The 22,183-nt window shown below is 33.4% G+C and overlaps 3 protein-coding genes across 3 annotated transcripts; 1 reads left to right on the forward strand and 2 right to left on the reverse strand.

Moving 5' to 3' along the window:
* Positions 1 to 4,551: 4,551 nt before the first annotated feature.
* Positions 4,552 to 6,061, forward strand: LOC128040513 (uncharacterized). Its single transcript, XM_052629289.1, has 4 exons — positions 4,552 to 4,743; positions 4,855 to 5,070; positions 5,381 to 5,668; positions 5,777 to 6,061. Exons 1-4 carry the CDS (start codon positions 4,552 to 4,554, stop codon positions 6,059 to 6,061), a joined length of 981 nt encoding a protein of 326 aa, XP_052485249.1.
* A 3,003-nt stretch (positions 6,062 to 9,064) lies between these two features.
* Positions 9,065 to 11,892, reverse strand: LOC105780128 (trihelix transcription factor ASIL2). The gene is made up of 2 exons (XM_012604263.2): positions 10,970 to 11,892; positions 9,065 to 9,790 (listed from the first exon to the last, which is right to left on the reverse strand). Exons 1-2 carry the CDS (start codon positions 11,618 to 11,620, stop codon positions 9,377 to 9,379), a joined length of 1,065 nt encoding a protein of 354 aa, XP_012459717.2. The 5' UTR covers positions 11,621 to 11,892; the 3' UTR covers positions 9,065 to 9,376.
* A 7,691-nt stretch (positions 11,893 to 19,583) lies between these two features.
* LOC105780546 (aspartyl protease AED3) lies at positions 19,584 to 21,728 on the reverse strand. The gene is made up of 3 exons (XM_012604938.2): positions 21,214 to 21,728; positions 20,179 to 20,653; positions 19,584 to 20,096 (listed from the first exon to the last, which is right to left on the reverse strand). Exons 1-3 carry the CDS (start codon positions 21,670 to 21,672, stop codon positions 19,741 to 19,743), a joined length of 1,290 nt encoding a protein of 429 aa, XP_012460392.1. The 5' UTR covers positions 21,673 to 21,728; the 3' UTR covers positions 19,584 to 19,740.
* Between the last annotated feature and the right edge of the window lie 455 nt (positions 21,729 to 22,183).

The following is a 22,183-nucleotide window of genomic DNA, read 5'->3' on the forward strand; positions in this document are numbered from 1 at the left end:
CATAATCTAGCCAAAGAATTAAACAACACAAACGAGAGAAGTGAATCTGATTTGCAAAAACTGAAAATCATCAATCACTTAACGATCTTCTCATTCCCTTTCTCCTTCGACGGTTCAATGACTTCTTTGGCTACATTGAATATCTAAACAGCGAATTAAATCAAAACATGCATTTTCACAGCAAAAACACCAAGATTAAATATGATATGTGCCTATAAGAACCGAAATTTGCATAACTAGAATTCTACTTGATCAAAATCATTCATATTAGAAATACGTTCTTCAGACTCTAAATTATTTGAGATTCACTTAAAACAAGAAGCCTAAAGTCATCTTCCTCCTCAAGTTCCCAAACGCCCAACAATGGCAATATTCCCGATCAAGTCGAAACTCTATCCTAACCCATTTTTTGATTAACATGGACTATACCAACCTCAATTCCATTAATATTTAGGTCAAGAAATGATTAAAAATGTACAAATCAGAGCCCTAAATCCCTAAAACAAAAATCATGCAAAAATTCAAAGAAATGGAAAATAGTTTTGAAAATCATATTTTGATGATTGGAAACCAAGGTTTGATGTTAGACACCACTTATCGTTGTTGAAATATGATATAGTTAATCAAGAGTTTCTTGAAAAATACTTGGGAAAGATCTACGGAAACTTTTGGGGGTTTCCTTGATGATTTCGTGAAAATAGTCGTTCCCTCCCTTTAGTTTTGTAAAAAGGATTATTTTCTAAGTCGTCCTTGGTGGAATTACCACATAAGGACCTTCTTGATAAAGAAATCATGATTTTTAAAAATCCCACATTAACCACACAACTTTTTCAAGTTTTACAATTTAGTCATAAAGTCCCAATTACTAATTCTATGAAATTAAACCTTAATTAAAGGAGATGATAAATCATTAATCTAAAGTGCCTTATAATGGTGCTTTATAAAATTAAACCTTAATGCCTAATAATCTGAAAGGGAAGATAAACACTGATTTTTCAACTTTTTCAAGATATATTTTCCTTGCATATTATTCATTCTGTTTTCCGGTGATAGACAAAGGCAAGGCCACTGTTTGTTGATCACTACAGCCGTGGTAATCTTGTTGTTGTATCCTGGGAGAAAGCTGACTGACGTTTCTCTAGCACCAAAGGAGCGGCCGAATCTGTCTTAAGGAAATTGTCTAAACAGGCCTCAACTACCAGTATAATATTTCAATTTAATTTTGTTTTCTGTTTTCCAGTTATATATGTATTAATATTGTTCTTGTTCGATATTCAAATTAATATAAAAGTTTTATATTACTGTTATTTTACTAACGCTTATGCAACAGATTTCATATGGTATTTTCATGTGTTATGTTTTTCTATTTACTTACCTAATGAAATCATGATTTATTGTGTTAGTTTTCTTGAAATTATATGTTGTAGTTTTGATTTAGCTAATCAAGCAGGTTGGTTCCCTCTACCTGCAAGATGGGTAAAGCTAGATACAAATGGCTCTTCTAATCCGACATCTCTATGATCTAGTTCAGGTGGACTACTTAGGGTCTACCATGGAAGATGGTTATTTGGTTATACAAGGAACCTAAGTATCACATCACCATTGCATACTGAGATATAGGCTACTTTCAATGGCCTCTCATTTTCTTGGAGCTAAGGGTTCAAGAAAATTATCCTTGAGACAGATAGTTTGTAAGTAACTCAAATGCTCAAAATGAGGGATGAAGAAGATAACAATCTTGCACTGGTTCGTAGCATTAAGGGATTATGTGATCATGAGTGGGAAATTAGCATCAAACATGTACACAAAGAAGGGAATGTCACATCAGACTACTTAGGTCATTTGGGGACTAGCTCTTGCTTTGATCTTTGCTTCTTTAGAGAAGCTTTTGTTAACATTGTTCTATTTTAGAAATAGAAATAGTTGGTGTAATAAGAAAGTCTACATATCCAGGCTGGCTGCTTTTATGCTAAGCCATTAGCCTCCTTTTGATTACCAAAAAAACCTAATTTCTCACCTCTCTTTACTGACAATCATTAAAATATCTGAAAAAACCATTAAAAACAATATGATCTTCTCTCTTCAGTTACTGTTCATATATATATAATATTTCAATGATTTCATGGAGATCAATACTGAAACATGTTATCTACAAATGCAAGTAGGCAGCTTATCTACAAATGTTTTTCTAAAAATACTAGTGGTTTAACCACAATTTTTACAAACTAATGGCAATTTTTTTTTGTAATTACATTGTGCATCCATAACAAATGGTACAGTGGTGGTTCATCCACAACCCGAAGTGATATATTAAATGAACTCTGGGAACTCATAAGTGAAGTGTGTAGCAGAGTTGGGTAGAACCTTTTTGATAAATTGATCTTGCATTTCTATATATTAGCATGTGCATTTAGAAAATTAGTTTATGCTAGCAAATAAAAACATCCAAAATACAGTATAGCCATAAGAAAAAAAACTCATAATAATCTCCAAAGAAATCAAAAGGCAATCTTCAATCTTGATGGAAATCTACTTCAGAATCGACTTCAATGGTGTTTTTTGAGTTGTTTTCTTGAGTATTCTATGATTGCTCACCCCTATCTTCTTATTTTTGTCATATATAGGTCTCAGAATGCTCAAAAAACCCTAAAAATCACGTTTTTCTGCTATTCAAAATGCAATTTGTGAAATTGACTTGGCCTGCCACATGGTGGTAGCCCGTGTGGCTCACACGGCCATGTGAAGTGGTCTAGCTTATGTGGCTTTTGTAACTCGCTCCGATTTTGCTCATTTTGCTCCCAAATGTTCTCCTAAGTATAAAAACATGAATTTAAAGGATTAAGAGCATAAAATTCACCATTAACACTGAATAGCCACCCAAAAATGCATTAACAATAAGGAGAAAAACATGTTACTTTTAACACTTATCAAATATCACAACACTTAAGCGTTTGCTTGTCCTCAAGCAAAATCCTCAACCCACAATCAAGTTAACTTCTCTCAATGTCTTATTTTCACCGATAATGTCTTAGGATAATTTACAGATAATCATGCATTGGAAATTCAAACTAAAATGACACTAAAAACAAGCAATCTAAGCAAAAAAAATTTAAGTCATTAAAACATTAGGCATCTCATCTATCTCATTAGTTAATTGAAATTCAAACTCAACAAGAAATAACATCCTCACTAAAGATTCACTCAAAACATTCAAATTGTTTAATGTTCAAGTAATGTGCACAAAATAGTTAAACAAGAAATGTCATTACCATAGGCTTGCTTGAATATCAAATATCCACTGCTATATAAATGAGATGACACACCAATCAAGAGGTCTTAATAAGGTTGTAATAGGGCTTAGGTTAAGCGTATGGAAAATGTCAAAAAAGTTGGTTAAAATCGAGAATTGAGTTGATAAGCTGTCAAACTAGAAAAAATCAATTGTTGAATTAAAAGAATTTACATCAACAAAAAATAAAAAATAAAAAAGCTTTTGAACACAATATGAAGCTAACGATTCAAGCTCAATCATTTTTTTTCCAATTATCTTTTTTTTTCTTTTTTCTTTTTGCAAAAGAAATCCAGCAAAACAAATTATGAAACATAGTTAAGCAACTAACCAAATCAAATCTCGACAAAAAAGGAGTTAATGAAGAGGATAATTTTACATTATAGATATGGGCTATGGGTTAACATTGATGGGATAGAAGAAAAAAATGTGTTAGGATCAATAGGGTTTACTAAAGGTTAATACAACAGGTAAGCTGACTAAAGGTTAGGTGGGTCAAATCCTAAGTGCCTCTATCATTTCAATATATCAAATCAATAATGTGGTCTCAACATGTATAACCAAAGCAAGTTCTAGAATAACAAATCAAGTCGACATACAACCAAAAAATAAAATGAGCACGAAAAAATAAATATGCTCTATAGGCTCAAAAGCTCATAAAAAAATTATGGTTTTGATGTCAAACTTGCAAATTTAAAATTTCAAAATAATTCTTCAGTTCAAGGAGACAACCTAAAATAATAATTTCTGAAAAACAACTTATCAAGCTTGACTTTCTCGTATCTTAAAGTATAAATCATACAATTCACAAAAAAATCCACAAATTATTTCAAAACAAAATCGATACAAACTCCAAATTTAAAAAAAAATAACTTCCATGATAATTGTGAGAAAATTCCTTAAAAACAAACAAACAATTTAGGGATTTTATCGCATAAGCATATAGGTAACCTTTCCACATTTAAGATGTACATTGTCCTCAATGTACAAACAATTATAATAACAGAATAAGCACAGTATCATAAGGGAGGGAGAGAACTGAAACTGCCTTAAATATGAATGATTTCGCCAGAATAGTAAAAAATCAGAATCGTAGATGATTCTGAATTAAGTATATTTTCTAAGCAAACTAATAAGAAAATCAGAAAGAGCTGACTCTTAGGCAGCATAGATGGATTGAGCTGCTTAAGGACTACGACTGTACTATTGATTACCATCTTGGTAAGGCCAATGTGGTGGCCGACGCACTGAGCCGTAGAGCTATGACTGATCTGAGGGCGATGTTTGCTCGCCTCAGTTTATTTGTTGATGGTAGTCTATTGGCTGAATTACAAGTTAAACCGACGTGGATAGAGCATATTAAGGGTAAGCAGAAAGAGGATGGGTCGTTGGGACTTCATTTTCTACAAGTTGAGAGTGGAAATATCAAGGATTTTGGACTGAATAGTGAAGGGGTACTCTATTTTCGTGAGAGAATCTGTGTACCGAAAGATACTGAATTGAGGTAGTCTATACTGCGAAAAGCGTATAGTAGCCCTTATGCTATGCATCCTGGCGAAAATAAGATGTACCGTGACCTTCGTGAGTTATACTGGTGGCCAGGTCTTAAGCAAGAGGTTACCAAATTTGTGGCTAAGTGTCTGGCATGCCAGCAGGTTAAGGCTAAGCATCAGTTACCTTCGAGTTTGTTACAGCCAGTCAAGATTCCACTTTGGAAGTGGGAGAGAGTGACTATGGACTTTGCTAGTGGGTTACCCCTCACACCTATTAAGAAGGATTCTGTATGGGTCATCGTGGATTGATTGACCAAGTCCGCCCACTTCATATCAGTTCGTACTAATTACTCTTTTTGCAGAAGTTGGCTAAACTATATGTGTTTGAGATAGTAAGACTACATGGGGTACCGGTTTCGATAATATTTGATAGGGACCCTCGCTTCACGTCTCGATTCTAGAAGAAGCTACCTAAAGTTCTGGGTACAAGATTGGACTTCAGTACTGCGTTCCATCCTCAGACTGACAGTCAGTCAGAGAGGGTGATTCAGATACTGGAGAATATGTTGAGAAGTTGTGTGATTGATTTTCGAGGCAGTTGGGAGGATTACTTGTCGCTGCAGAGTTTACTTATAACAACAACTATCAGTCTAGCATTCAGATGGTACCTTACGAGACTTTATATGATCGTAGGTGTCGCACACCTTCATGTTGGACTGAGTTGGGCGAGCAGCGTGTTTTGGGCCCTGAGCTAGTTTCTGATACCGATGATAAAGTTAGACTGATTCGGGACCGATTGAAAGCGGTATCTGATAGGCAGAAGTCCTACGCAAATCTGAAGTGTCGAGATATTGAGTATTTTGTGGGGGATTTCATTTTTCTCAAGGTCTCGCCATAGAAGAAGGTATTGAGGTTTGGTCGTAAGGGTAAGTTGAGCCCTAGGTTTATTGGGTCTTATCGCATACTGAAACGTATGGGACCGATTGCCTACCAGTTAGAGTTACCTCCAGAATTGAATCGAATTCATGACGTGTTCCACGTCTCTATGTTGAGGCACTATCGTTCTGATCCAACGCATATTGTTCCTGTTGAGAATATCGAGGTTAGGCCAGATCTGACCTTTGAGGAGGAGCCAGTTCAGATTTTGGAGCATGATGTAAAGGTTCTAAGAAGAAAATCCATCTCGTTGGTTAAGGTTATTTGGAGTAATCATAGCTCTGAGGAGGCCATGTGGTTGTCTGAGGATGCGATGCAACAGCAGTATCCTCATATGTTCTGATCAGGTAAAATTTCGAGGCCGAAATTTTTTTAAGGGGGGTAGAATTGTAACGCCCTAAAACTTTTAATTCTTATTTTTGTGTGTATGTGACATAAGTACTTGTCTGCTTCAATGGTTAAGTGCTCTGGGTGTGTGCAGGAGATTCCAAGTTCAAGCCATGACTTGGGCAAATTTTAGTATTTTTATAAATAAAGGCTTAACCTGGCCTAAAGGGCTTAAGTTTAATTGTTGGTAATCAAATAATAGAATGGGCCTGTTGGTCTAGTGGTTAAGTGGAGTGTTTGATTGCATGAGGTCTTGAGTTCGAATCCATGCTTGGAGTGTAGGCGTTATTTCTGCACAGTGATGGACGAGTATTTTGGCAGAGTGGGATTCTGGAGTGGTTGTAGGTTAGTAGGATTAGTGGGAGAAAATTTAGGGATGTGGGGTAGCTATCGATATCATCTAAGTTTCTATTTGGTTTTTATTTTTCCCAAATTTTGGCATTCTCCTGTTTTCCCCAATTTTTCTGCCGTCCTCTTCTTCTTTGCTTTGCCGAATTTTTGCTCCCTAGTCCACCCACTCTGTTTGATTTTTCTACTATCTCACTTTCCAACCAGCAATCATATACACTCGTTCTGTAAGTATCTGACTGCCTCTATTTTATCGTTTCTGAGCTAGTTCCTAGAAAGGATTGTTTTAGCTCTCTTGTTTTAGGCAAAATTCAGAAATCAGTTGCAGCTTCACAAGCGAATTGAGCGTTAGAAATTTCGGTTCGTTGCCAGTAAGTGTTTAGGTTCGATATTGATTTTGATGTAGACGATTTTCAGTTGTGAGTTTTCGTTAGTGATCTAAATTGGGCTCTAATTATTGATTTCTAGGTCTTGTAGTGCTTGGGAGCGTATTTGCAGCGAAACGATGCCAAGTGTGTACCCGAAACACAAAAATAAGGGATTCAGCGAAAAGCCGAAATTGCTTGCTATTTGGACAACAGTAGTAGGCTAACTTTGAAAAATCACCATAAATTGTGGAAATCGAATTAGAGGATGAAAAAAATATGGGATTAAAGATATTTGAGTTTAGTTTCTCATAGAAGAAACAAAGTAAGCAAAAGAATTTCATATTATGAGATATTTGAATTTTAGTGTGACAGGGTCAAAATGATTTCAGAATCCCTTGTCCTGACTTTGGAAAATTATTAAAAATTGTATAAAAATAATTTTGAGTTAAAATTTTTATTTTTAATATTCTGAATGAGTCTACTTTCAAGAGAAACAAACAGGAACATCATCTGAATTCTGTACGATAAGATAATTAATTTTTAGTGTAGAAAGGTCGAAACTGTCAGACAGCAGAACATGGGAAACTTTAAAGAATAAACTGTACTTATTGGCTAAACCAAAAATTCTGAAAATTTTATGGTAAGAATATATGTGAGTCTAGTTTCAGGAAAATCTTGCGGATCTTAATTCAGATTTCTGTAGCTTAAGATACAAATAATTTAGTAACAGTGACTCAAGTAGATCGCTTTGAAGGATCATATAAGTAAATAGTTGAGACACATATGAATAATTATCTAGCACGGGTTACAATAAAATTAATCACGAGGCCAAGGCCAATTTAGGACATGTGGGCCAAATGGACGTGTGGGCCCACACGGGAGAACATCATGGGCTTGTAGGCCTATTTTCACTATTTTATTGCTAAGGTTGCACGGGTCGCCTGAGTCGACTGTAAACCTACTGTAGGGTCGGTAAGCTTACCTAGACCCCTAATTGACTGAAATGACTGTATGACTAATATGATTAAGCATGATGATGTCCTACTGATTTGATACTGTATGCCCTGTTTACATGCGTGATATTATGTTATAGCCTGTCATATTTGTATATTACATTGCATTGGGTTGGGGGATTATATTGTTCGGAGGAAGTGTACTGAAAGGCCTCGAGCCTAATTTACTGACAGCTCAGCTGCAAACTACTGTCTAATGCCGCATTTGGTACTACTTGGAGTGTAGGGATGGTGGGTTGATTATATCCCCACATGGAATGTAGGGTTGGACGGAGATGGTGTGTAGAGGCTGGATGGGTAAGATTTTGTGACGTGCATATCATATCGCATCGACATCTGTGATGGGCTAAATCCCTACTGCATGACTGTTTTTGTACTGAGATGGGCTATGGCCCAAACTGGACTGATACTGATATCAAAAATGGCTTAATCCTAGATTGTGATTATCTGTTTACCGTCTGTACATTTGTATGGGGATTACACACTGAGTTTATGTAAACTCACCCCTTCTGTTTAATTTGTACAGGTAATCCCCAGATATAGGCGGATCGGTGCAGCGGAGGACTCAGTGGTGGCCACACGACTTCTTTTACAATGTTTAATAGCTATTCATGATTTTACTTTTATTTGGGAGTATTTTGCTATAATTATGGCCTTTACGAATTTTGGTTTAAAATTTAGACTTTATTCGGTTTTATGATTTAAATCTGCTAGTGTTAGGTAAAACTCGGGTTTTCAAATGAAATTAATGTTTTATCAAAAATACCACGAATAAACAAATTGTTTAAAAGCTTCCGTAATAAAAAAAATGTTTTGAAATTGAATAAAGATTTGTAAATGAATAATGTTTTGAAAATGAATGACACGATTTGAAATTAACATAAGATAATAAAAAAATGGTTAAATAGAAAAGAGGATTTAGCGACAACATATTTTTCGAAAAGCACTACCATGTGACATCGTCAGATTCGACCATAACGTCTAAACCGGGTTTGGGGTGTTACAAGTCAAGTGTACAATAATGTTGTTTAGAAAATTTTACTAAGTGAAAATTTTACACCCGAGATCCGGACCCGATGAACCGAGTTGGATTTAGGGCGTTACAAATAACATACATAGCTGTCCGAATCCGATATAATTTAATAATTATTTAAATTCTACTAAATATTATATTTAAAATGGTAAGTGACCTTTAATAAATCTAATAGTAGAGTTTGACAAAGAAAGAGATATCTGAACAGTTATGGATAGAAGTTCATTTGCTTAATACATTAGAAGTTCTTGTACTACACATCAATTTAGTATGATTGTGTAGGTACATATTTTTCTTTCTACAAATACTACATTTTCTCTAAAAGAGAAAGCTTAGAAATGAGGTAGAAATGGCTATTTACCAACCCCATTTTCTTTATCTAATTAATTAATTAGTCTATTTAGAGTTAACCCTTAATTGTTCACCTGCCCTTGCTCATTGTCAATACACAAAATCTATACATACACATATAATTAATTAGATTATTCACTAATAATCACCATAAGTTTTCAATTTCTTCCAATCCTTAATGAAGAATCAACTCCTTTATTTGATCCTGCAAAGAGCCTAGCAATTTCCAATTGAGTGTTGGCAATGATCTCAGTTCTTTTGAGGTCCATTTCTCCTCTTTTAGCCTCAGCTTCAACCCTCATTTTTTCAATTTCTTTCATTGTTTCCATCCTTGCTTGTTCTGATTTTAAAACTACTTGTGCTAGCCATTGAATGCTCCCTCCAATTTCACACTCTTCTTTCCTTCTCTTCTTCTTCTTCTTCATCATCGTTGCCATCGTCTCTATTTTCATCTTTGCTTTCTTCGATCTCGGTCTTTCTCTGTCGCTATAAAGAGCAGGCGTACTACTATCTGTCTCCATAGCTATCTTGTCCGATAAATGACCCGATGACTTTGTACCGGCTCCATCCTCCTGTTCAAATTGAAACAACTCGAAAACTTTAAGTAAAATCAAGTCTTGGAGAAAAATACAAAAGAAGAATATCAAATTTTAATTTATCAAAATCTAATCACATTTAAAAATATGAATCCAAATTCAATTATTAAACGAAACAAATGGTAAGTTTTCATCATTAAAGATGTTAAAATGATATCTGAAAAGAACAACTTCTTACTTGATTGCATTGTAAAAGATGTCATGGAAAAAATAAAAATAGAGTTAAAATCATAGGAAATGGACAATTTTAGCTTCTTCTTTCTTTCCTTTTTCTGACTTGCAATTATTTTTCTGAAAAGGAAACTAAACTTTAGAATTTTACTTTATTAGAACTAAACCATGGTAAAACTTCGAGTCGATGTTACCTTCCTTTCTAGTAGGTCGGTTAATAATTTTTAAAATTTAGATTATCGGTTAATTCGGTTCAAATCAAGTAATTAATCGAATTAATTAATTAATCGAAATAATTTTGTAGTATTTCTAATGTCCTATTTGTTATTTTCACCTTCATTTAAAGTTTTTGAACTATTAAAAAATGAACATTAGCAATGTATTTTTATATGTTTTATACATATTTTAATCAAAAGACAAAAGTATATAAATTTCAATTAATCGACCGAATTAACGAAATATTTCGGTTCGGTTAATGTATTTGAAAGAAACTTCAGTTTGATTAACGGTTTAAAATTTTTACATTTCGAGTAATTTGGTTAATGGTACTTTAATTCGGGTATTAACCCACCTAACCATTTCAACACTCTAAATTTTCTTTATTATATGCTTTTCAGAATTAGATTACACACTAATCTTTTAATTAATTTCTAAAAAATATATTTGATGCAATTAGGTATACAATTTCGTATCCCATTAGTGAGCAAGATGATCAAACATTATTAATTGAATAAACAAAATGATGACACATTATTAAAAATAATATTAGGTAAATTTTAATTTTAAAATTTTCAATGATGTATTATTATGATTGTACATAAAATTATACATCATCAATTCAACAAACATAAATACAAAAAGATAGTTTAGGCCTTTAAATTTATAAAAATTAAAACTAATATGAAGATAAAGATGACGGTTGAAATCTTAAATTCAAGTCATAGGCTAATAGATATATATATATATATATATATTCGAACTGACCTTGGGGATCCTATCAATACCATTGGAACCGTGTGAATTTTGTGTAGTTCCAGGAAGCTGAGGAGCCAAATGTGGTGGTGGTGGTGGTGGTGGTGGATGCTGTTGCTGTTGCTGTAGCACCACCATCATGGAGGGCTCTGGTAAAGTCATCAAAGGAGGGTTAGTGGAAATTGGAGTAGCAGCTTGAGGAACCGCTGACGGTTGCAGCTGTGGTGGCAGTAACGGAGGAGGAGGAGGTGCAGTACTGCCACGAAGTAAAAGGTCAAGGCGTGGATACAAAGGCCAAGAAGATCCATCCGCCGTGGCGGACTCCGATCGATACCTTTTCTTCATTGACTCAATCTTGTTCTTGCACTGAGTTTGAGTCTTTGGCGACTTGGTACAATTAGCTCGAGCTGAAACATAGCGAGCCACATCTTCCCAATCATGACCCTTAAGTTTGGCTCTATTTCTAAGCACCCATTTGTTTTCGTAAGCCTCAAGCAAGCTTGAAACAGCTCCTTCACTCCATTCATCACGTTTCAGCCTATCTCCGCCACCAGCCGCAGCGGTGTTTCCAGGGTGTTTTTTAGGGGAGGAGTCTTCTTTAGTGATGGAGATGTTATTATTTGAGAGGAGAGATGGGTTTTCTTGGTTAGTTTCTTTTTCCATCTCTCCCCATACTAAGCAAAAAACAAACTCTTTAGTTATAGTTTAGCTGTTAACATTATGTATTCACACCCATCAAAGAAGTTGAAGCTCAAAAGAAAGGCTCAGTGGGGGGTTGTAAAGAGAGAAATGAATGAACCACTAGCATTTGAGAAAAAAAGGTAGGGCTTGGACTAGTGGCCAACCAAAGGGAGAGCTGAGAAAGAGAGCCACTAGCATTAGAGAGAGAGAGGGGGGGCGGGGTAGGAATAGGGAAAGCAAAGGGTTGGGGTTAGGGTTAGTGGGCAACCAAGATAAGTGGTTGCTTTGTCAAATGAGTTAATGATAGTAACCCCTCCTTTAGTTTTTCTTTAAGAAAGAGTGTGTGGGGGTATGTTATCTTACATGCAGGTATATTTGGTAATTTAAGGCTCTTGAAGGAATAGGATACCAAAAAGATATTAAAATATGCACCAACATACCAAAATTAATATAATATGAAATGTTATTTTGTTAAATTTTATACAAATACAACCTTTTAAACAAAAACATAACCCAAAAAAAAAAGAAGAGAAAAATATATAGAAATGGTCATATCTACTTGTTGATGTTGTATTGGTTTAATTGCTGTGGTTGGGTTATTTTGGCTGTTAGCGTCGATATGAAGCCAACCAAGAAATCCACTCCACTGGCCTATTAGAGAATAGAGAAAGGGGCGGTGATAGTGGTGGAGGTGGTGGGTCACTCACATGGTTCTGTCACCCACTCTATTCCCATATCTCATCTTGATTTATATCCGATGAATGATATAATCATACAATACAACAATATATACTTAAATCTTTCAAAACTTTATGTAAAAATTATTGACATATTAAAATTCTTAACAAATAATCAACCACTTAATTTTTATCTTTTATGTCTGTTTTACTACCTATAAAGATTAATTCTTTTGAAAATTTATAGTTGTCTCTTTCAAAATATCGTTTTAATGTTCAAATTCGTTAAATCCTTGATTAGCATTCAAGAAATCAAAATTTTAACTCCGTTATTGTCATTCTCTTCCCTCAATTTATAATATGTACTTAAAAAATATAATAAATCATCTATAATATATATAAAAATACGAGTTTGAAAAAATTTTAATTGATAAGAATACCCTTAGTTTTTCATTTTATTACTGAATTGACATATTAAAATATTAAATTACTTAAGCTATAATCATTGTACTTAACATTGATTAAATAATTACAATTTATTTTAACTTAATTTATATTTAATAGTTAAAAATGTTGACGTGAAATATTAGGATAGCAATTATAGTTAAAAGAATATTGAAGTAAAGCTAAATTTATAATTTAATAATTTAGATTTAATAATTAAATTTATAATTTAAGCTTGATAGTTTAGGATGTAAATTTGAGTTTGGATTTGATTAGAATTCTAAATATAAAAAAGATAGAAAAATTATTTATTAATATCACTTCATTGATATTAGAATTATATATAAATTAAAGTTAAGTTTAACTCTATAAATAGCATCTAATACTTAGGCATTTTCAATCAAGTAGCAACAAAGAATATTTACCAATAAAAAAAAGGGAGATTGTTAGCAATAATAAGTGTTAGAGTTGTGTGACCTGAATTCTTATTAAAGAAAATATAGTGGTAAAACAAGGGGATATGTGTAAGGCTTAAGGCCGAGGGTCGAAACTCCTCTTGTATCATTAATTAGAATAAGGTTTTTCAACCTTTAAATAGATGTAATCGAAACTTCACTTATATCATTCAGTTTTCAACATTAGCGAATTCTCCTCCTGTGCTCGTGGTTTTTTCCCGAAAGGGTTTCCACGTAAAATCTATATGTTTTATTTTTCTTTTTCTTTTGCTTTGTGATCGTTCTATATTGTCATTATTGGCATTAGTTTTAACAATAAGCTAGAAATATCTCAAAAAGAATGGAACATTAAAACAATGGTTCTTCAAAAAAATAATATTAAATCATATTCGAACAACAATGACACCGGAGAGAGACATAATATTATTTTTGAATGATTATGAGGTAATAATTTAATTCGCAACATATCAATTTATTTATAGTTTTTACAAATGCTTTAATAACGATTAGAAATTTATTTTATTAGCATTATATTTGAATTATTAAAATATTTTTTATACATGTTAATTATATTAATTAGTTCTTATTTTTAATAATGTCACTTTTTATTAATTATATGAAGTAAAACTATATTATATATTGAATATTTTAAATTTCTTAATTATGATTTAATTTTTATTATAATATTTGAATCGTTAAATAAGTTCATTATTTTAATTATATTTAATAATTAGAATAAAAATATTATTTTACAATAATTAAAAAAATAGCAATGAAAAATTAAACGTATAAATTATCAATTCTACTATTATCAAAATTTTTACTTGACTTTTGTTTTTTTTTTCTCCACCATTCAATAGCAGATATGCTTTGGTCATCATAGGGAAATATTTGGCCGTCCCCCACCCTTTTAACCCCTTCCTTTTAGTGTTCCTTTTGAGCATTGCTTTTTTTTTTCCTTTTTGTGCCTTTTGCAATACCTTTAGTGGATTCATTTACTGTTAGAGTATGCCATAAGACTAGAGTAAGGATATAATGACATTTTTTTAAGGCAATTGGTTTGTGGTGACTATTGTTGTATTGGGCATATTTGATTAAGGTTGGATTCCCATTTAGAATGTGACACAAGTAGCTTCTATCGCATTCTTCCTTTTGGTCAATTGTTAATACAACTCCTGTCGTTTGGAATTGATCCTTGTATTCTTATCTTCAAAATCTTATAAACTATATAAAAAAAATCTTAAACATATTGTTAGGTGAGCTGTTATCTAAGTTACAATTAAAGAAACAACTAAAAATTGAAAACATAAATAAAGAACACCATTGATTTGGTTATATAGCTCGGACCCAATCCTATGTCCACACGACCTTATTCGAAGAGTAATACACTATAATTTTGACAATTCAAGAGATGGTTTAAGCTTAACCTGACTCACGCTAGTTGCAGCCTCACTCCCATACAATTATAAAGATTCAATTCTCCTACTAAATCCCCCCTTTTAAAAACTTAGTTACAAACTGATAAAATAGTTTGTTTACAACATAATTTGCACTCATATAAGATCCTTAACTAAACAAGTTCTTATTCTCTCTAAACTCATATAAAACCTTAAAAAAGACTTCAATAAATAGACTTTTTTTATAATAACAATAAATAGACATTTTAGTCTTCACATGTAACATTCCTAAAACCCTTAGTCGTAAGTAATGTTATTTTTGGAATATATGTGTTAGAATTTTTAGAGTAAATAAAATGTGATTTGTCAGAGTTAGTAGAGAAGGTATTTGGATATCGGAGAAAGTTAAAAAGAATGGCGTGTACTTAGAGAAATTAATCTGGGGTATAGACTAAATCGTAAGATTGTGAAAAGTGTTGGGTTTAAAGTGTAAAATTAAATTTATAAACTGATTAAATTGAATTGGAGGAAAAAGTGGAAGGGTTAGAAGTGTAATATTATCAAAAATGTATAGTGGCACCAAGGAGGGGTTGTAGAAATAGAAATTTTAAGGGTAAAATGAAAACTTCTTAAATAGATAAAATTGAATTAAAATTTAGAAATTAGGTGAAGTGTTGACATGAGTTTTAGCCATTGATTAAAATTATTAACGTTAGATTTATATTATGTTATAATATTTTATTCATTAAATAAATTAGATATTTTAATGGAATTATGACGCCATTTGAAGAAAGGAAAAGTTTCCATTTTCTTTCAAGTTCTTCCCTTTTCACCATAGCTATTGAACCATAGCCAAAAACTATCAAATTTTCATAAAAATACTTAGTGAAATCAAGTTTCCAATAAGTTAGCAAAGTAATTTTCAAGTGAAGAGGTTGTATGTTCATGTTAGAAGAGAGAGAAAATCAAGATAAGATGAACTAATAAGGTGACAAGGTCAGAAGTTTAAGTTTAAGTTATCATGTTTATTTCAATTAGAAATGTATGAATGTAACACCCCAAACTCGGCCTAAATGTTATAGCCAGATCTGGAGATATTACTGCTACACATTTGAAAACCCAGAATACATTTTATTGAAAAGATGTCGTTAGCTCTTGTTATGCTAAAATCCAATTTATTAGAAAACATTTCTTTCTTAACCAATTTGGTAAAACTGTTGATTAATTGTACTTTTAAAACAACTAGGTTTGCAGCGGAGTTCTTATTCCAATTCAATTTTTAAAAAAGTGATTTGTCGGTAGAAAACCATGATTTTGCAAATTCGGTGTGAATCTTAAGAAATGCATTAAATTATTGAAAAGCGGAAAGCAAAACAACAAAATAATATCCAAACTTAAAAATAGTCCAAAACAGTCCAAAAATAGAGTAAATCAAACTAAAATAACGTATTTAATAGGAAATGGTATAACCGATCTCCCATTGCACTGACTCGCCTAAGTTTGAGGTTTACTTGAAAGTAACAGACAAACAAAGAGTGATCTTTGAAGCTCAGTGTGTAACATATCATAAGATTAACATAATTCATTTCAAACATGCTTTTAGATTTCAATCAGACATATCTCAAAAGTAGAAACAGTGCCAGAACATAACAGATGCAGATTTACAATCCTACCCCCATCTGCTATACATCATCTTCGACCATCCCAACACACCAAATAGGGTACTCAGTACCCTTCCAACCCTACACACCGCTTAGTGTCGGTATGACAATTTTCAAAATACTTGCAGCTTAGCTGCCAGATCAATAGGCGATTTATCGCCATTTACAGATATACAAGTGACTGTGCCTCCAGATATGACAGATAATTAAATTTCCCACGTTTCCTCCATATTACAAATCCCACCTCAATGCACCTATATCAAATGTCAGAAACACATGCCATACATATTCACATATCAGATACAGACTATGCTAGCAATAATAGATTATACAAATCATATTTAGAGCATACTGATTGTATAACATAATAATCATGCATACTTAAATCGTACTTAACACATCAGATATCATGATTTATAAGTTAATTCGTATCATACACACCCTATGAAAGGCTTATCTTCGACTCGTACGACAAATACAGCTCTAGAGGAAATTTTCAGATTTTGGGCTCATATGGCCTCACACACGCCAGTGTGTCTCACACGGTCTAGCACACGGCTTACCACACTGCTTGGCATAGGGGTGTTCATTCAGTTAACCGACCCGAAATTACTATAACCGAATTAACCGACCTTCCAAAATTTTTAACCGTTAACCGAACCGATTTTTTTTAAAAAAAAATTAACCGAACCGAAATTTTTTCGGTTAATAAGGTCGGTTAACCGAATTAACTAAAAATTATGTATTTTTTATTTTGGTTAAAATTACCGAATTACCGAATTACCGAATTAACGAATTAACGAATTACGAAAAATACCGAATTACCGAATTTTTTATTTTTATTTTAAAATTTAAAAATTTATAAATTATTAAAGTAAATTGGGTTTTAGACTTTAGTAAATTGGGTTGTCTTTTAGTTTTAGTTTTATTGGATTGGGTAATTGGGTAAACTTTAGTTTTAGTCTTATTGGGTTGGGTAATTGAGTTTGGGTGGGTTGGATAATTTTATTTATTAATTTTTTCGTTAATCGAAAATTTTCGTTAACCGACCGGTTTCGAACCGAATTAACCGTTAACGAAAAATCATAAAAAATTAATCGACCCGATCGAAAAAATTCGGTTAACCGACCGATTAACCGAATTCGGTCGGTTAACCGAATTTTTTCGGTTTTACCCGAATTATGCACACCCCTAGCTTGGCACACGCCCGTGTGGTGTTGACAGTTCAGATTTTTGGCTTTTGTCGTTCTCTATTTTCTCAGGTTTTTGTTACACACCTGGTTCATTTCTGATGTGAAATCACTCACAAGGTTTTAGAACCTAAACACGTCAAATAAATGCCAATTGAGATGATTTATCAAACTAGATTCGTAAAAATTCAACACTAATCGAATCTATTTTCAACAATCAATAGCCCTCCAAATAACAATAATCACTTACCCTTGAACGCAATTTGTTGGAGGGTCGCCTACTGCCTCTTGTTCTTCTCCTAAAAATGCATCAAAATCATTAAAACTACCCAATACTGACTTAACACAACCCCAACGCCCAAAACAAATATAACGAACCCATATATTAAAGAACGAATACCCTTTGCCCTTAAGATTTGCAGCCAATAGAAAAAGGATTAATGCCTCAAATATAAACAGTAGCAAGAATGAAGAACGAAAGTATAGCAAGAAAGGAAAGAGAGAAAAAAAATTGAAAGAAAGCCAAAGAAGAAGGAAGAACTAATTGCAGTAGCAAGGAAGAACTTTTCAAATTTTAGGATTTGTTTATTTTTGTCATATTTTCACCTTTGCAACTCTTTTCATGTAATTCCTTCTTCAATATCAATTTTCTTTCATAAAATTTCTTATTCAAGTCATGCCATAAATTTTTCTCATTATTTTCTTGGTATTAGAACTCGAAATTATGTCACATGTCATATCAGAATTTTTGGGGTGTTATATAGCTCTTCTTAAACCTCTATAAATAGCCTTTAGTCTTCATAATGAAAGGCATCTTGTAGTGAAGATCCATATCATTTTCTTGTTAATGTTGATTTGGTGTTCTTCATTTTCTATTCTTCACTATTTTTGTAAAAATCTTAAGTTCTTCATAGTTGATATGTCCTATTCATTTAAGTTTGAGTTCTTTAAGTTTATTATGTTCTTCAAGTTTTCCATGTTAAGGTGAAAGGGTGGAACTCTTGGCAAATACAATGTAAATTCTATACTCATCACCTATGCTAAAATGAATTATTATTCACTTGTTATAATCACTAGATTTTGTCAAGCCCAAGATGTGGGTGAAAGCAATTATGTAATATATTTATTAAGAATTGATGTAAATATCAAATGTTGTTTTGGTTGAAATGGTAAAGTTGAGAGAGTGGATGTTTCGAGTCATGGGTTCAAATCCCTTGCATGTATTTTTTTTCTAATTTTATATAAAAAATACCCTTAAATTAATATTTATTTCTTTTTAAAATAAGATTATTTTGGTAATTTAACAACTAAGTTGAGACCCGATTATGGGTGACACCAACTCAGTTAAAATATTTATATATGGTATAGATACTTGCAAAGCAGTAGTCTTGATCTATTATCGACAATAGACGACACAATGAATGCATGAACAAATTAACCTTTATTTGTTGTAGACATAAAATTGGCATAATAAACACTTGAACATTTTTTATAAGTTTTGAAGTTATCAAGTGATTATAATATCATATATTACATTTTTAGACTGAACTTAAATGGTCAAACTTTCATATTACATCTTCTTTTGCTAGATCCATTTGTTAAGCTTTTGGATTTGAATTGTCGGACAATCAGATTTGACACTCTTTTGATGAACATGTCATTGCTTACGAATTCATATGTCAAAACTTTTTAAATTAAATTGTTGAACTCTTTGATTGGAACCTCCAACGTGTATGAACTCTAATTAAATATTAAAATATAAACTTTGTATGACAGCAAGAGTAGATCCTCTAACTTTAGCATATTTTATTGTCGGAGAACTTCTGCGGATTTAAATCAACAGAGTTTGAGTTGATTTGCAAGAATTAAAAGCATAACATGGGCGTATAAAGAAGCATGGTGATCCATCTAATATCCAGTTGAAATCACTTACACCATGAAAGTCAATTCTAAATGGATTATGCCAAATTGGATAGAAAATCCTAAACCCTATTCTAGAGGCCACTAAAGCGAGATATGAAAGTAGTTGGGTTGTAGAATCTAGTTGTTAGCAAATAATAACATTGAAAATTTTATTAAAATAAATTATTCTTAATGAATGTTATATTTAAGAATCTACTCTTATTAATATAAAGGAGATGCATAAAATTTATTAAAACTGAAATTTCTTGGACAACTTAAAAGATTGGTCTTAACTTTTAAATGGCCCATAACATTAGTAAACTGATCATAAAAACCCAAATATGAAGATACAATTCTATTACTGCCTCCAGTCGGGTCAGGTGCAGCGCTCACGGGCCACGCCCAACCTCGAATTGGGCACATCGAAAAGCACACGATGGTTCAGTTGCTGCATATTGGCTATCACATTCAGCACTGAGTTCACGTTGTCCGGTGCCGACGCCATTGCCAAGCATGTTATGCTGCCTGCTGTGCTGTGGATTAGTAGGTTTTCTTGTGGCAGTGTTACGTTCATGCCAGTGAACATGAAAGTTATGGTGGGCGCCACGATGGGGACCGTGTAACATGTGTCGAACCCTCCCAGGGATGTCACATTGGCCACCCTAACTCGCCTTCGGAACGCGTTCCGGACGGCTACGTAGGCTGGTTCTACTAGCCGGGTGAAAACAGTACCTAATTTCAATACCAAAGTTTAGTACATTGCTTGAACGCAATCAAATAAGCTTATATTTATCCAGTAAAAACAGGAGAATACCAGAATCAAAGATGGTCCCAGCACCAGTGGAAGGGTTGAAAGCCAATGCCTTTGGTGGGATATCGACAACCCTCCTTCCAACCCTAATTCCAATCAAATTCACGAAGTAGAGTGAGGGTCTTCTAGGGTTCTTCAACAATTGGGTGTATTTGATCCTAATAGGCTGACCTTTAGGCCCAAGTCTCAATGACCCAGAAAAGTTTGGTGACCTAAAGCTAGGCAAGCAGTATGAGAATGTAGATTTGTACAAATGTTGGGTTTGTGATAGAAGGGACAATGGGCCTCTACCCAACCCCAATAGCCCCTGTTGTGGCACTGACTTCCCCGTTGTCTTTTGGAGACAACCAAATGTGTAGCTTGGGATAGGGTCTGTGGCTAGGACCACTGTGTCCCGCGACAGGTTTCCTGCTATTGATGAACTGCCGTACGTCATGTTGAATACGCACGCGCTTCCACCGCAAGTGGGATTTGGTACCTGAAATTATCACATGATATGCAAATGTGTTAAATAAATTTTCATTTTTGGTTGAGAGTATTCATCTCACATACCCCTCATGCATGTCTATGAGTTGTATCATAATTTTTTTTTCCCTATGTCGGCTGCACAACTTTCATTTTAGCTAGAAGGGATAATTTCGAGCCACAGTTAACTTACAAAAAGCTTCATTTATGATGTTTTTCTTATCTAAAAGACTTGAGCTTGAGATCCTATTTAAAAAATATTAATTTTTTTTACTACTTGACTCAGCAAATGTTGGTAGTTAAGAGGTAATTTGGATGTAGAAAAATTTTGAGTTTGGAAAATAAATTGTGGCGAAAGAAGTAGTCATTTTTAGTACTCGAAAAAACTTTAGGAGTAAAAAGCTTGGTTTCTTCCCTTTTGCTAACTTTATCCCAAAAAAACAACCGTTTAATGTTGCTTTTGGGTTAAAAGCAGCTTTTGACTTCGCATTGCTTACAGCCTTAATCAGTGTTTGTGAGGCACGAGACAAGCGCGTGAGAAGTGTGAATGGTTGGAGAAATGAAAGGGATTACCTGCTTGCATTGAGCTGCATGGCAGCCAAGGGTGTTGAAAGTGGTGGATTTAGCAGTGTTAAAAACCTTAGAAGAGCAGCCAATGCAGCCATTACAAGGTATCCAAGCAGCATCATTGCTAGTATCCATGGCCATGAGCATGGTTTGAGGTGGGGTTCCTATTTTAGCCCTCACGATATAGGTTGGACTTTGCACAATCTGCCTGCCTGAAGCTACGGGCACCACAGATTTCCCAGCCACCAGGCTGGACAAATATTGCAGCCTGGCCTGGTCCTTGGCTAGCATTGACAACATATCCTCTTCCCATGAGAGTGGCTTTGAGGGTTTGAAGGGTGAGCATTGACTGTAAATGTGGAACACTTGGAGGGTTGAGCCATGGTCTTGGGTGTCACATTTGGAATGCAGGCCTTGTGCTACCGAAATGAAGAGGAAAACTAGACAAAAAGTTTGGGTTTTCATAGTTTAAGCTTTTCTTCAAGGTTTAGGGACAGAGTGTGAGGAGTGAATGTGTGCCTCTCTCTATATATGATATAATGTCAAACAAGATTAAAAAGATGACATATGTTCATGGTGCATTGTAAAAAAAAAGTTAAATTATTAAAAAATGAAAGATATAAAGTATTTTAAAGTTTTGAGCGTCGGTAAAAATATCGTAGATATCATTCTAATAAGTGTTAGATTGTATTTTATTTTTTTATTTAAAAAATAAATTAATTAATTTTTATATATAAGATAAAGGGCCAGTTTTTTATTGCTTAAAAAAAGTACTTTTGACTTCAAAATCACTTTTGAAAGAAAAGCTGTAAAAAACAAATTGCTTTTGACTGAAATTTTTAACTTTTCAGAAATGCTTTTCAAAAGCACTCCTGAAAAGGAGCTGAAAATGAGAAGCTAAAAATTTTAGCTTTTTTTCTTCCAAAAGCACTTTTGGTACTTAATTACTTTTTCATCCCTCCAATAACATAATATT

This window comes from Gossypium raimondii, chromosome 4, assembly GCF_025698545.1.
Source record: "Gossypium raimondii isolate GPD5lz chromosome 4, ASM2569854v1, whole genome shotgun sequence".
In the NCBI taxonomy this organism is placed as follows: Eukaryota; Viridiplantae; Streptophyta; class Magnoliopsida; order Malvales; family Malvaceae; genus Gossypium; species Gossypium raimondii.

Bases quoted from the DNA above. Each gene is read 5' to 3' on its own strand.
- LOC128040513 (XM_052629289.1), top strand. From the start codon at position 4,552: ATGACTGATCTGAGGGCGATGTTTGCTCGCCTCAGTTTATTTGTTGAT. The intron at 5,071-5,380 runs GTATGGGTCATC...TTTTCGAGGCAG, and splicing joins CACCTATTAAGAAGGATTCT to TTGGGAGGATTACTTGTCGC. The intron at 5,669-5,776 runs GTCTCGCCATAG...ATTGCCTACCAG, and splicing joins GGGATTTCATTTTTCTCAAG to TTAGAGTTACCTCCAGAATT.
- LOC105780128 (XM_012604263.2), bottom strand. From the start codon at position 11,620: ATGGAAAAAGAAACTAACCAAGAAAACCCATCTCTCCTCTCAAATAAT. The intron at 9,791-10,969 runs GTCAGTTCGAAT...CAATTTGAACAG, and splicing joins GTATTGATAGGATCCCCAAG to GAGGATGGAGCCGGTACAAA.
- LOC105780546 (XM_012604938.2), bottom strand. From the start codon at position 21,672: ATGAAAACCCAAACTTTTTGTCTAGTTTTCCTCTTCATTTCGGTAGCA. The intron at 20,654-21,213 runs GTAATCCCTTTC...TGATAATTTCAG, and splicing joins ATGCAGCTCAATGCAAGCAG to GTACCAAATCCCACTTGCGG. The intron at 20,097-20,178 runs GTATTCTCCTGT...TATTGAAATTAG, and splicing joins TGGGACCATCTTTGATTCTG to GTACTGTTTTCACCCGGCTA.